We start from the raw sequence: 13,009 nt of genomic DNA on the forward strand, positions 1-13,009 counted from the left end.
GTTTTATGTCATGTCGAACGCCAGACGTGCACGTAATTGACACAGTCAGCGGTCTCCGTGGTGTTTAATGGGCTCAGATCTACCGTGATCCAGAAAATTCGGGGGGGGGAGGGTATCGACGAGTACCGTGACGAAATAGAGGGGCCGAGGCCATGATTTGCGATAATGATCATTGATCAGGCGCTCCAGTAACATGAGGGAAAGGTACTGATTTCATTTTCTTGAGCCGAGATATCTGCGAGTGGAGATGACAAACCTGCGAAAAGAATGGAATAGCACGCCCTCCGTTATCTTGTCCCCCTGATAGGAGTAATAATACACCGCGGCTATTGCAGAACGGTGTGGATTATAGGAATGCCGCTGTTGCAATCAGTGAGCCAACAAGTTACGCCCAGCATCAGGAAAACGTAATTCATTACAGAGTGTTACAGAGCGCTCTGTAGCACTCTGTAGTGAATTACGTTTTCCTGATGAGACTCGCGAACCCAACAGCATGTCGACAAACTTGGGAACGAGCATATAAGACACTCGAAGTAGAACGATTCGGTCATATATGACACTCAAGTGTCGAGACGTTTGTATGGGGCAGAGGCGCTCACCAATCACCTGTGGACCTTAATCCATTAAAAAAGGCCAACTAGAAAGTGAGACGTGCTTGCAAAAGGAATCAATAGGCATTTACACTATTATTCAGACCTTTCCACAATGATTGGGCCACAACGTCGGCGCAAGTACCAGTCATGCCACAGCCTGTCTTCCACAATGCTTTGGCCCTTGAAACCTATATAAACTAGAGCAGTGTCACTGTTGAGTGTATCAGACTAACCGTCAGTGTCTGCCTATCAACATGTCACGCCTCGAATCTTTATCACCATTGTCTCCTTCGAGCACATGCTGGATACCGTCTAGCGCAGATGCCTACACGACGTTTGAGGGCTTTTTCTCTGAGCGGCGTTACAGCATCGCTCAGAGCCAATCAGCGGATGCACTTACAGCATCTTTTGACATATTCACACCTCCACAAAACCGAACGAGCGCAAAAATACGCCCAGGGACGTTTGTTGTTTTTGCGTTGTCAACAGCAGAGCTCGCGCAAGAATATCCAGAGGACTCCGAGGACTATCGCAGAATCTGCCAGTACATCCCTGGACGTTATCTCGGGCTCGTAACTTCAGCGTTCGTGCGATGGAATGAAGACGATGACAGTACAGTCGAAGACGTGATCGTCCACTTTGTATCAAAGTATACGCCACAGCCGTCAGCGGTTGCGAATCACTTCATCCCCATCTTTCCGGTCAGCAGCGCCGTACCAGCAGACAGCTCTGCGCTCCACACGAGCATCTTGTTCCCGTGGATTGACCACAAACAGTGGACGACATTTGGGGTTCGCCTTCGCGTCTGCCAGACGAACCCATCGCCGCTGGTATTCGAACTTTGTAACGAAGATTTTGAGCACTTTGAGGAAAAGGCGGGAAAAGATTATACCCGATTGGAATCTCTCGATGCGACATTGGACGATGAAGCCAAAGAGACACTAGCAAGGCTTTTGGTGGCGCCTTTCGCCTTGCCAGCTGAGATCTGGTTCGACATTAGAAATCATCCGGACATAAAGGAACCTCCGTGTTTCATTGAGGACGTTGACTCTCTTGAAAGGTGACTTCTTTAGTAATCCTTGTTGATCCGTTCCTAGTTCTCACTAAGTGATAAATGATTTTAGTATCGTCGCGGGAGGCGCGCCAAGGGATCATGAATCCAGTGCTCTTGACGGGGAGTGAAAGACATAGCTTGAATCGGCGGTTGGAAGTCATGTTACATGTATGTAGATACTGTGGTTGATATGTAAATCAGGAGATATGGAAAGTTGACACCGGCGCGCGCCGACGGAGGTGCTAAGGTTTCAGTGTTTCAGTGTTTCAGTGTGAATTTATAGCATCTGATTGTAGTTTACCGCAAGTGTGTATGCCACTATTTGCGACGGCCAGGTGCAGTAGTCGTCCGCATCCGTGAACGGCTAGGCTTGCGGTTAGGCTGACCCTGATCTTCCATCACTGACTCCTGAGTAGCCTTACTAATCTCCGCGTCCCCAGGTGCAGACGATGACTGCCATCCAGGGAATTTCTTTCGTGAGGCATTGCTACCGACTTCAAGATACTCTTCCCTTGTAACAACGTGCATGGAAAACGCAGGATCATTCGCAAAAGTAACTGCGGAACGATAGGCTTCGGTCGCAGCGCTGATATTTGTCATGTTGGGTATATAAATAATCAGTGAGTGTCGGACGGACTCTCCTGACCGATATATCTGCAGATCATATTCGACCGGGGTGTGCGACAACAGTTCGGATGATCTGCGGGCAGTTATTACATGATATGTCATGACATAAAGGGTCTTACAATCGCTCGTAAAATCTTGGGAAGTTGGTACTACCACCAATCAGACCAATATTCGCCCAAAACATGCTTCGAAGGCCATCCGGAAGGAGCGAGATCGAGCTGGTAGGCTACGAGTGAACTTGTGACTTGTGTTATGACCTTCCGCTTGCTACACAGCAGCGCTTGTCGTCTGTCGATCGGCATCAGTGACACAAATCGCATGCATATTACTCTGCAAGTACACTGCTGTGACTAACATTGAGTGGACAGCAACTCTAAATTCAACTAGCTGAGACATATTTCCAACGCAAACCAACCCACACGACACCAGCGGGCAAGACAATCAAGATTTCTGAGTGGACGGTATGAAAAACTCACGAAGGCGAGGGCGGACAAAGACTACTTGCGATATAATTCGCAACTCGCTAGATGTGTAGGCCAAAGTGTGTCGAGTCTACGCCCACACTGATGATATGGATGTCCTTCAGGCATCCCCTTTTAAATTATAATGAAAGTCATTGCTTTTTGGGGGAACCTATGTCTGCTTAGATTTGCCTGAATGAAAGAAGTTCAAGGCAGGGTGTTGCTCAAGGCCCCAGCTAACATCGAGGTGACTGATACGAAAACTTCGAAATACTACTTCGAACCATTGTGGGACTACCTGAACGCAGATCATCAAGACAGTATCACATTGATCATATTGCACAGATTTCTCCAGCACAGTTACATATAAGCCTACTACTTGCACGCTCAGGCTTGGAGGTACGGAAGTCCGGGTGTTACAGGCGCCAATACAGTACTGACAGTTAAAGCTTAAGTATGCTAAAATTGTCCAAGTTTATGTGACTGCCCAAGCGTGGAAGGACGACTTTACAATTGTTGCACGGGTCCTCGAGCAACTCCTTGCGCGCCTCTGTATCTGGGACAGCGAACTTGTTGGCCACCTCACTGCTGAGAGCCTTGAATGGTTTGACAGCAACACCTCTGACATCTGCCAGCGTCACTTTGTTCCCAAGCCTTCACAAAGCAGATCAGTTTCGATAAAGGGGTGTCTGTCAAATAGGACGACTTACGACTTAATGAATAACGCTGGAAACGACTCTGCGCAATGCCCGATGAGCTGCCCACCATCACCCACATAACTCTTCTCCCTTTCATCTTCTTTGGCCAAATTGTCCTTGAGAAGCCTATCAAATCTCTTTATTCTCGCTGCATCTTTACGAGTTCTCTTGGGCTTATCCAGATTACTTCCAAGGCAAACTCGCTTGGTGCTCCCTTCAGGGAACCATGTGATTTGCACCATCTGCGGCTCCTTCTTTTCGTTGGCGCACAACGTCCGACACCACTGGCAGTAAAGAATTACCAAAGGATAGTAGTAATTGGCCGAGGTGGCATTGTTGGGAGTCTGTCCGGTTACAGAAAAGATCCAGCCAACGAGGTCAAAAAGGGTTTCGAGTTCAAAGTTCGTGCCTTGGTAGCTGACTGTCAGTGCATCTCCGTCCGGAAAGACACTCTTCTTCTGCCTTGATCGGGCATGAGTGCAGGTTGGGATGAGCCTGCCGCACTTACAGTAGAGTTTCGATTCTCTCAACAACCTTGGCAAAGCTTTCGCGTGTCGGGGTATCATTGATGACTTCGTAATAGTCAAACTTGACCTTGATGTTGTTGAACAATTCTACTATCTGTGAAAGTATAGGGTCAAAAACTCTACTATATAGCGAAAACCATACTTTTGTTTGTGTCAAGTTGAAAGCAGTCTGTATCTCTAAGTGGAACACTTGATGAATTGACATCCTGGCAATGAGTGAAACGAGTCAGCGTCAGTGAACCGATGAAAGTATTAAAATACCATACTAGTATTAGACCAAATTCCACAAATGCGGAGGGGGTCTACATCGAGACACTATTTGACCTTATGTAGCCTGAGGAATGATGCATTTTGAAGGCGTCTTGGTATGTTCAAGACACTGCCTTCTGTGTGGATGTTCATGCAAAAGAGCTGTAAAGCTGAGCGGAAGGAAACAAACTCCAGATTTGTCAACGCCAGCACAAAGCTTGCCGCCTAAAGTCACTATCAGTGAATGTCCGAGTCCTTGATGTTGTATCCGTGGGAACTACATGAGAGTCCAATTGTTTTACTGCCAAAAATGACTATATATATAAAGCCAAAAGACGTGTCAAACGGTAACCTCATTCGTCCTCGATGTGTGCTGAGCGCTGATGCAGTACAGTGGTCTCGACAGGTCTATTCCCTTTCTGGAAGGGTGATGTAAGCCTCATGCAAAGCCGATTAGAAAGGCCACCCCAGTCAGACTAGAGTCCTCACCGTTTTCACCACAATGGGCCCCACTGTATGTCTTTCCTCGCTTATCATGTTATGTTGTATTGACACCTGCCTGTCAGGTTGTTGCAGATCTTTCTGAGGTAACACGATAAGTACACACAGCTCAGCAAAATGCTTATTGCCTACCGCAGGATACCCACTCATCAAAGAGTCCCCCTGTCCCAAAAGGATGGACCGCTAAATTCACAAATCCCAAGACTGTGCAAAATATGCTCCATTATTCCACTGGCTTGACAGCGGCCCTTGAGCTCGCTGAAGACCAGGGCTCGCGCTACATTTTTTTATCGGGCAAGAACTACTACATTTGGAACACGGCGAGTGAACAAGGATGGCATATTCTCAACGCAAAGGATCGCGATGAATTGTATACCAATGTCGCAAAGGGCAAAGGAGGACTGAAGCTTGAAGAATTGCCGGATTTTGGAAGTGATCTCGAAGAATGAATGTTCTTGCGACTCGTATATGGTACATGTTTGGTGTGTGTAATTTCACTTGCACAAGTTTGTAAGAAATTGTAACTTTTAGTGCTTGGTCTCATGAAAGCAATGACCAGTCAATCACAGCTTGAAGCAAGACCATCCCGTCTTGCTGTAACTGAATTCAAAAACACCCAGCAGCGCGGTCTTGTTTCAGTGCTAAGACCCTGCGTTACTCAGGGTTTCACCTTTCCTCTGATGACCGACATGATCTGAACGGACCCGAAGTTCATCGTCTATCTCACTACTGTAAGTTTATAGCCTAAGAAATGTACAGCATCTTCCTTGCGTATCTGTACCGTCGAAGGCTCCGCACGGTTGATTTGTTCATTCAGTCCATTGACCTCTTAGCTTTGTCACATCCACTTTGTCACTCCTATCATTTTCACAGCGTCCTGCAAGTTTGTCGCAATGTGAATTGTTGCCACGAATATTGAGCTGATAGGCTATGAGTTCGGTCATGACTTGTGTTCTTGACAACCTTCCGCTTGCTACACAGCAGGTCACTAACCTACCACGCCTCTACCCGTCTATATTGCCGTAGCGATCGGCACCAGTGTGACACAAATCGCATGTATATCACTATGCCCTGCGAGCACGCTGCTGTAACTGATATTGAGCAGACAGCAACTTGAACTCTGAATTTAATGGACGACTGGTTGACATGTAGATTTCCAATGCGAACCAGCCCTACATTACGCCAGCGAACAAGATGATCGAAATGTCTGAGTAGACGATATGAAAATCTCACGAAGGCGAGTGGCAGAGAAGATCACTTGCGATGTCATTTGCAATTGTCCCTGCGGGTTGTGTTTTCACTTGTGATCGTTGCCGTAGTCTTGGATTTGCTGGCTCTCGTGTTTGGTCCTAGGACCTGCACTGACGTTTATATTAGCGCCTGGACATGCCGAAGGCAGTGTGTGGCTGGACGTTTTGGGGGAACTCAGAGAAAATCGCAAGCTTACAGGTATAATATAGCTGTCGAGACGCTAGCACATCAATGCTGTATATAATGTAACGAAGCGAGAGTTTTCAATAAATTGTACACATTGTTCACACGCAGACTGCCTTGAATAAAATACTTACTTTCAACGCCGATCTTCATGAATGTCAGGTGGAATTCGTTCACCGTGCTAGGTGAACGGTCAATGACACGCACAAAAATGTTCAACAGGTCGCCCAGGTGTGAGTAGTGAGAGGGTTTGTCCAATACTGAAAAGCGTGAAGGGGAGTGGGCGAACTATGGAAGAGCATTCGAGGTTTGGGGTATAGATACTAGGAAGTGGGTTCATGGGAGTATGATAGAGTCTGATTGTATGCCATATGGGGCGAGGTACAGCGGATAGAGGGTATCATGAATGATTCGTGTTCCAGCGCTTGGGACACGAAACGGGCCAAGGAATAATTATAGCAAGCCATCCCGGGTGAAGCAGTGCCTCGGCGTAAAGTTTGAAGACTCAGCGCCTATAAGGCGAACGTAATGAGCTGCATGCTGTAGACGCATTGTACCAGCAACGCACCTCAACCAAAACCATTACAGGTAGATCTTTCGCATTCTCCTCTCTGGTGTATCTAACTTCCCACTAGGCATAATTCACGAAGCACCTGCCTCAGGATAACAACCGAGGATGAATTATGGCAAACAGCTACCTGGATCACATCAAAAGCCTATCATGACATTTGAGGGTCATGAGCATACCATCATGTCCATTGCAACTTTTCTGGATGACAAGAGAATAGTGACTGGATCGCCCGACAAGACAATACGGATATGGAGGCTTGAGAACGGCGCAGAGATGATGAAGTGGGCGGTAAAGCAGTGCATCATCGCGCTTATAATCTTGGAAAATGGGAAACAGGTTGTCAGTGCGGAGGGAGAGTTCCCAGATGATTTGGATGAAGACGATTTTGATGCGAATATTGTGTTGTGTTGGCAGTTATGGGTACGTGATGTTGAAAGTGGGAGGGTTGTCGCAGGTCCCTTGGAAGGTCACACAAGCTTTGTGATGACTTTGGACATTTCCCCTGACGGAGAGATGTTGGCCAGCGGGTCATTTGATCGCAGTCATTTTATGGGACACTAGCACCTGGCAGAAGAAAGGTCATCCTCTCTTGTGTGGCTCACCTGTCGGCTGCATCCGATTTTCTCCGACCGGTCAACTCGGAGTTAGTACCGATGAAGATATCCAAATATGGGACTTGGACCAAAGGAAGCGTCTTGCTCGATTTAAGAGCCACCATGACTTCAACGATGCATGCAACTACTCGCTCACCTGGACTCGTGATGGCGCGCATCTCCTCTCAGCAGGTAGTAAAGAGGATCCTGTCATTCGTTCATGGGACACATCTACCTGGAAACAGGCCGGTGATCCCTGGATTGGCCATGACGAAGACGAGCCTGTCAACCATATCATATTCAACCCAGCGGGCACCATTCTCGCATCAGCATCTGATGACTGCACTGTTCGATTGTGGCAATTTCCCACAGGCACAGAACTCGCCCAATTTAAGCACTCAGATCTAGTGTTTCATGTTGCATTCTCAGCGGATGGATGCTCTATATTCAGTGGTGGCTACGACAACAAAATCTCGCAATTGGAGATACCTGAGGATGTGCTCATAGCAGCGGAAATTGATGCTCCGGCCAGCGTGAAGAATGAGGTGACTACTTTCAACTGTGATTTCATTCCCTTCCATGCTCAAGTGTATTCATTCCAAGGCTGCTCTCCGCAAACAAAAGGTGTGTTTTCTACCCCTGCATATGATATGTATCCTAACTCTCGACAAGGCGAAACGCCTGTTTAATGTATGTGGTTTGAAAATTGTTTGACGGTTTCCCCTTCAGTAGTTTCTCACATACTTCTTAGTCGGAGCTTCCCGGCCAGCGGCGAAATAAGCCGGCGACCTACCAGCCCTTCGACACATCTCAGGGATGGGATACTCACTCTGCATCACCATTCGCTCATGGGGGACGCCCTTCATCTTCTCGCTTACCCGATCTCAAGACCTTTTTCGATGGCATCCGGCCGTCATCTGACAAGGAGGGGAAGCAAAAGGAGCGCCGGCCAAAACGAAATGCTCTCAAAGTCGTTGATGTTCCTCTCGGAACAGCATCACCTGTTTGTTTCATGCAATCTGATTGGATTTTTGAGAACTGACCTTATCCTTCGCTAGGGCGATGTTGTTGGTGTGGATGACGGAATACGACCATACGTACTCTTCTTTTACCTCAGCTGGTTCCAGAAGAAGAAGCCGGATCCACCACGACCAGTCTATGATGATGAACTCGATGACGACGAATCTGACCATGCTGTTCTTGATGTTCCTATACCTACTACACGGTAACACAAGGTCATCCTCTTGTTAAATCACTTACCTGATGCACTATCGTAGGACCCAAATCGACACCGCCAAAAAAATCAAATTGACACCAATGTCTTTTTTCCAATCACAGCCGGAAGCGGGACCATCTCGCCTTGCACCTCCAGTTGACATAGACGCTGTTGATGTCCCGATACCTATCACCAGGTATCAAAATTTTGTTCATTTGTTTGACGGATGACCTGATATGGTGTCTGATCAGAATCGTCCAGCACAAAGAAATGGAATTGAAACCGATTGCTAGTCAGTCACAGGCAGAGGGAGGACCGTCCCGCCTTGTAGGCCTCGAAGACCATGCAGGAGAACGGTCTTCATAGTAAGTTTTATCCTGGCGCTTTACATCGTACTTACGGCTTCATATCATCTTTGATCGTCCCTGCAACAACCGTGACTCTCGCAATTGATTGTGAAGGTTCTTTTCATCAGACCAAAGCGTCGGCTGCTATTATATAATTCAGGGGACCGAGTCCCCTTCATACGCAAACGACGTTCTGTAGCACCCTTTGGTCTACTTTCCTTGATAAACATGACACCTTGAAAGCTTTTTGATCACAATGAAAGTCACTGCTTTTCGGAGGCACCTATTCCTAGTTAGATTAGCCCGATTGAAAGAAATTTAAGGCAAGGTATTGCTCAATTGGGCCCCAGCTGACATTGACTGATACGAAAACTTTGAAGTACTACTTTGAGCCATTATGGTACTACAGATCGCCAAAACAGTATCACCTTGACCATATTACACAGATTTCTACAGCATAGCTATAAGCCCACCACCTACACGCCCAGGATTGGAGGTATGGAAGCCCGGTGTCGCAGGTGCCAATACACTACTGACAGTTAAACGTCAAAATCGTCTACACTAAAATGGTCCAGGTTTAACGTAGAAGGACGACTTCACAATTGTCGCACGGGTCCTCGAGCAAGTCCTTGCGCAGCGTCTCTGTATCTGGGACATCGAACTTGTTTGGCATCCCGGCGTTGAGAGCCTCGAGTGGTTTGACAGCAATACCTCTGGCATCTGGCAGCGTCACTTCCTCTCCTAGTCTTCACAAAGCAGATCAGTCGCAATAAAGGGGTATCAACCAAATAGGACGACTTACGACTTAATAAACAATATCGGAAACGTCTCTGCACAATGCCCAATGGGCTGCCCACCATCACCCGAATAAGGCAGATGCCTTTCATACCCTAGGGCCAATCGATCCCGGGAAAGCATGTTAAATCTCCTTGTTCTCGCTATTTCTTTACGTTCTCCCTTGGGCCTATCCAAACTACTTCCAAGGCAGACTCGTTTGGTACCCCCTTGAGTGTACCATGTAATTTGCACCATCTTCGCCTCCTTCTTTTCTCTAGCGCACAACGTCCGACACCACTGGCAGTAAAGAATTACCAAAGGATAGTAGTAATTAGCTGTGGTGACATCTTCGGGAATGTGTCCGGTCACGGAAAGGATCCAGCCGACGAGGTCAAAAGGGGTTTCGAATTCGAAGTTCGTGCCTTGGTAGCTGACTGTCAGTGCAGCTCCGTTTGGAAAGATACTGTTCATTCCCCTAGACCGGGCGTGAGTACGGAATGGGGTAAGCCTGCCGCACTTACAGTAAAGTTTCGATTCTCTCAACAACACTGGGGAAGCTCGCGTGTGGCGGAGCATTGTCGATGACCCCGTAATCGTTGGGCTTATCCCTGATGTCTTTGAACAATGTTACTATCTGTAAAGATATGGTGTCATAAGCTCCGCTATCATATAGCGAGAATCATACTTGTGTTCGACTCAAGTTGAAAGCAACCTGCATGTCTCTGAGAAACGCTTGATGAATTGGCATCCTGGCAATTAAGAGAGGATAGTACAGGATTGGGAAGTTGTGTTTTGCAATGTGAACTGGGGATATTGGCACCATGATACGCAGAGCCTCGGTCTTATAACTAGGGCAGGAGGGAACTCGGTTCATCGATTCGTGTGAGCAATAACAGGTCACGCGCAAGTACTGTCGAATCGGAAAGTGTGCAACGCAGTTCTGCAAGTCCTGCCAAGGTCAGGACGGACCTTCACGCGACTGTGATGTGCCTTGACCTGTGTTGATTGGGTGACACCAGAGAAAGGGTTTCGAAGTTTACTTTATATGCATCTTCGAGTTCCTAGTAGGTAACACGCCAGTGAAAGTGCTCCGAGTTCCTAGTTCTACAAGTCATTCCTTTATCGAAATACTGGCACCGGGTTGATGAAGGCTAGCACAGAGTCTCAGCGGACGTGTTAGACGACGCTGAGGTAGAACAACTGTCGAGGAAAACATCCATTACGCAAGTATCAAGATGTCCGAGACGGAAGAAACTGCCGGCGATAATGACGCCGGTAGAAACGACATATGGTGTCGAAGATGGACAAGATGCGATAAGACTCAAGAAAGGGAAAGAAGCGTTGAAGAGAAGCCCCACAGGCTTTGAATCCCCCGGGGCTGGTAGCACGCGTACGTACCGTATCGCCAACACGGGTGCTCGAGTGATGATGAGTTATCATGATGCTCAACCACTGCCGCTAGTCGCCTAACGAAGTGGTAATAACGGCGACAAGTCGAGACAACAAAGAGAAGATCGACAATCTGACTAATCCAGCGCAAACGCAAAGTACTTCCGAGTCCGACTGAGTTGGCAGTACCACGCTTCACGGGCGCACCTAATCCTACGTATATTTTATTTTTGCACTAGGTTCAGCCAAAGAAGATCTGTAAAAGTCACACCAACCAGACTAAAGTCCTCACTGTTTCACCTCAATGAGCTCCTCTGTATGTTTCTCCTTGCTATAGTACCATGTTATGTTATGTTGACTCCTGCCCGTCAGATTGTTGCAAATCTTTCCCAGGTAATACGATAAGTACATATAGCTCAGCATAATACTCATTGCCCTCTTCAGGATGCCGACTCATCTACTGCGAGTCCCCCTAGAGGATGGAGCGCCACATTCACAAATCCTAAGAATGTGGAAAATATGCTCAAATATTCCACCGGTTTGGAAGCAACCCTTCAACTCTCCGACGACAGGGGCTCGCGCTATATTTTTTCATCGGGCAAGGAGTACTACATTTGGAACACAGTGAGCCAGCAAGGATGGCGCATTCTCAACGTACAGAATCGCGAGGACTTGTATAATGGTATCGCTAGGGGCAGAGGAGGACTGAAGCTTGAAGAACTACCGGATTATGGAAGCGATCTCGACGGATGATCGTTCTTACGGCACTTGTTTGGTGTGTAACTTCACTTGCACAAGATTGTAAGAGATCGTAACTTTTAATACTTGGGCCATGTGGTCGATCGAAATGAGTACTTTGTCTTCACAGATTCAATCTTGTTCTCCTTACCACGCGCTCGTGCAGCTGAAAGCCCTTCAAAGCTTCATCTTCTCCCTTGCATAATGTCAGGACCTTTTTCAATCGTATTCGGCCGTTATCAGACAAGAAAATAAAGCGAAGGAAGTGTCAACCAACACCAAAACATCGGTGTCCCTCTCAGATAAGCTATGTATGTTTGTTTTCTGCAATTATATTGGGCTTGCGAGATCTGACTGCATCCTGCTCTGGGATAACGCTGCTGGTGTGAACGAGCGTGCATACTCTTATTTTGCCTGAGCTGATTCCAAAAGAAGAGGAAGCCAAATCCACCACGGCCAGTCTATGGCGACGAACTCGAGGACGACGAATTCTGAAGGCGGCGTTCTCGATGTTTCCATACCTATTACCAGGTAAGTGGTATTAAACCTTGTTCGTTTGATAGGTGAACCGCTGATGCAGGGTCATGGGATTCAAATCGCCTAGCACGAAGAAATCGAATTGAAACCAACTACTAGCTTGAAATAAGGCCACCCCATCTTGCGGTAACTGGATGCAAGAGCACCCGGCAGCACAATCTTCTAGTTAGTTTCAATGCTGAGACCTCGCATCGTACCCGGAGCTTTACCCTTCCTCTTGATTGTGACCTCTGAACGAACCCTCCATTGTGCATCTCACTTGTCGGAATCTGTCATCCAGGATATGTACAGCATGTTCTTCCTTGCACATTCGTGCTGTCCAGGGCTCCGCACGGTTCAAATTGATTTATTAATCCAGACCATTGACCTCTTGGTTTTGTCGCATCCACTTCGTTATTACTGTTATTATTCTCACAGCGTCCTCCAGGTTTGTGACAACATGGATCGTTGTCACAAATACTTCGCTGGTGGGCTATGAGTTCAGTCATGACTGATGTTCTTGACGACCTTCCGCTTGCTATACAGCAATGTCATTGGTTTGTCACCTCTTCTCCGTCTACTCTGCATTGTCGTCCACCGATCGGCATCAGTGTGACACAAATCGCATGCATATCGCTATGCCCTCCGAGAAGACTGCTGTAACTAATATTGAGCGGACAGGAACTTGAACTCTGAATTCAATGGACGACTGGTTGAC

At 47.3% G+C, this 13,009-nt stretch overlaps 8 protein-coding genes across 8 annotated transcripts; 4 read left to right on the forward strand and 4 right to left on the reverse strand.

The window, feature by feature from the left end:
- Positions 1-633: 633 nt before the first annotated feature.
- On the forward strand, positions 634-1,811 carry BJ212DRAFT_108271 (uncharacterized protein). The gene has a single exon (XM_041329010.1). It carries the CDS (start codon positions 848-850, stop codon positions 1,655-1,657), a length of 810 nt encoding a protein of 269 aa, XP_041194618.1. The 5' UTR covers positions 634-847; the 3' UTR covers positions 1,658-1,811.
- Positions 1,607-2,438, reverse strand: BJ212DRAFT_108290 (uncharacterized protein). The gene is made up of 2 exons (XM_041329011.1): positions 1,698-2,438; positions 1,607-1,645 (listed from the first exon to the last, which is right to left on the reverse strand). Exon 1 carries the CDS (start codon positions 2,374-2,376, stop codon positions 1,966-1,968), a length of 411 nt encoding a protein of 136 aa, XP_041194619.1. The 5' UTR covers positions 2,377-2,438; the 3' UTR covers positions 1,607-1,645; positions 1,698-1,965.
- BJ212DRAFT_1347378 (uncharacterized protein) lies at positions 2,409-2,816 on the reverse strand. Its single transcript, XM_041335368.1, has one exon. It carries the CDS (start codon positions 2,592-2,594, stop codon positions 2,424-2,426), a length of 171 nt encoding a protein of 56 aa, XP_041194620.1. The 5' UTR covers positions 2,595-2,816; the 3' UTR covers positions 2,409-2,423.
- Positions 2,817-2,958: 142 nt separating this feature from the next.
- On the reverse strand, positions 2,959-4,495 carry BJ212DRAFT_108258 (uncharacterized protein). Its single transcript, XM_041329009.1, has 2 exons — positions 3,446-4,495; positions 2,959-3,389 (listed from the first exon to the last, which is right to left on the reverse strand). Exons 1-2 carry the CDS (start codon positions 3,997-3,999, stop codon positions 3,179-3,181), a joined length of 765 nt encoding a protein of 254 aa, XP_041194621.1. The 5' UTR covers positions 4,000-4,495; the 3' UTR covers positions 2,959-3,178.
- Positions 4,496-4,568: 73 nt separating this feature from the next.
- BJ212DRAFT_1347381 (uncharacterized protein) lies at positions 4,569-5,368 on the forward strand. The gene is made up of 3 exons (XM_041335369.1): positions 4,569-4,723; positions 4,776-4,796; positions 4,848-5,368. The coding sequence occupies exons 1-3, from the start codon at positions 4,712-4,714 to the stop codon at positions 5,157-5,159; spliced, it is 345 nt and encodes a 114-aa protein (XP_041194622.1). The 5' UTR covers positions 4,569-4,711; the 3' UTR covers positions 5,160-5,368.
- Positions 5,369-6,895: 1,527 nt separating this feature from the next.
- Positions 6,896-8,890, forward strand: BJ212DRAFT_1479730 (WD40-repeat-containing domain protein; the record flags this gene model as incomplete). Its single annotated transcript, XM_041339943.1, has 8 exons — positions 6,896-7,181; positions 7,240-7,853; positions 7,912-7,932; positions 7,981-7,998; positions 8,060-8,311; positions 8,367-8,533; positions 8,586-8,720; positions 8,776-8,890. 8 exons carry the CDS (start codon positions 6,896-6,898, stop codon positions 8,888-8,890), a joined length of 1,608 nt encoding a protein of 535 aa, XP_041194623.1.
- Positions 8,891-9,448: 558 nt separating this feature from the next.
- Positions 9,449-10,396, reverse strand: BJ212DRAFT_1479731 (uncharacterized protein; the record flags this gene model as incomplete). Its single annotated transcript, XM_041339944.1, has 4 exons — positions 9,449-9,617; positions 9,674-10,123; positions 10,170-10,282; positions 10,334-10,396. 4 exons carry the CDS (start codon positions 10,394-10,396, stop codon positions 9,449-9,451), a joined length of 795 nt encoding a protein of 264 aa, XP_041194624.1.
- An 815-nt stretch (positions 10,397-11,211) lies between these two features.
- Positions 11,212-11,912, forward strand: BJ212DRAFT_108677 (uncharacterized protein). Its single transcript, XM_041329012.1, has 3 exons — positions 11,212-11,353; positions 11,410-11,430; positions 11,482-11,912. The coding sequence occupies exons 1-3, from the start codon at positions 11,342-11,344 to the stop codon at positions 11,788-11,790; spliced, it is 342 nt and encodes a 113-aa protein (XP_041194625.1). The 5' UTR covers positions 11,212-11,341; the 3' UTR covers positions 11,791-11,912.
- Positions 11,913-13,009: the final 1,097 nt, after the last annotated feature.

The sequence above is a fragment of the Suillus subaureus genome (genome assembly GCF_016647635.1).
Source record: "Suillus subaureus strain MN1 chromosome Unknown BJ212scaffold_11, whole genome shotgun sequence".
Classification (NCBI taxonomy): Eukaryota; Fungi; Basidiomycota; class Agaricomycetes; order Boletales; family Suillaceae; genus Suillus; species Suillus subaureus.

What these genes read in the sequence shown, in the direction of transcription:
- BJ212DRAFT_108290 (XM_041329011.1), bottom strand. Translation starts at nt 2,376, where the DNA reads ATGACATATCATGTAATAACTGCCCGCAGATCATCCGAACTGTTGTCG.
- BJ212DRAFT_108677 (XM_041329012.1), top strand. An exon ending in TTGTTGCAAATCTTTCCCAG is followed by an intron (nt 11,431 to 11,481) that starts GTAATACGATAA and finishes TGCCCTCTTCAG; the next exon opens with GATGCCGACTCATCTACTGC.
- BJ212DRAFT_108258 (XM_041329009.1), bottom strand. Translation starts at nt 3,999, where the DNA reads ATGATACCCCGACACGCGAAAGCTTTGCCAAGGTTGTTGAGAGAATCG. An exon ending in CCAGCGTTATTCATTAAGTC is followed by an intron (nt 3,390 to 3,445) that starts GTAAGTCGTCCT and finishes TGCTTTGTGAAG; the next exon opens with GCTTGGGAACAAAGTGACGC.
- BJ212DRAFT_1347378 (XM_041335368.1), bottom strand. Translation starts at nt 2,594, where the DNA reads ATGCGATTTGTGTCACTGATGCCGATCGACAGACGACAAGCGCTGCTG.
- BJ212DRAFT_108271 (XM_041329010.1), top strand. Translation starts at nt 848, where the DNA reads ATGTCACGCCTCGAATCTTTATCACCATTGTCTCCTTCGAGCACATGC.
- BJ212DRAFT_1347381 (XM_041335369.1), top strand. An exon ending in TTGTTGCAGATCTTTCTGAG is followed by an intron (nt 4,797 to 4,847) that starts GTAACACGATAA and finishes TGCCTACCGCAG; the next exon opens with GATACCCACTCATCAAAGAG.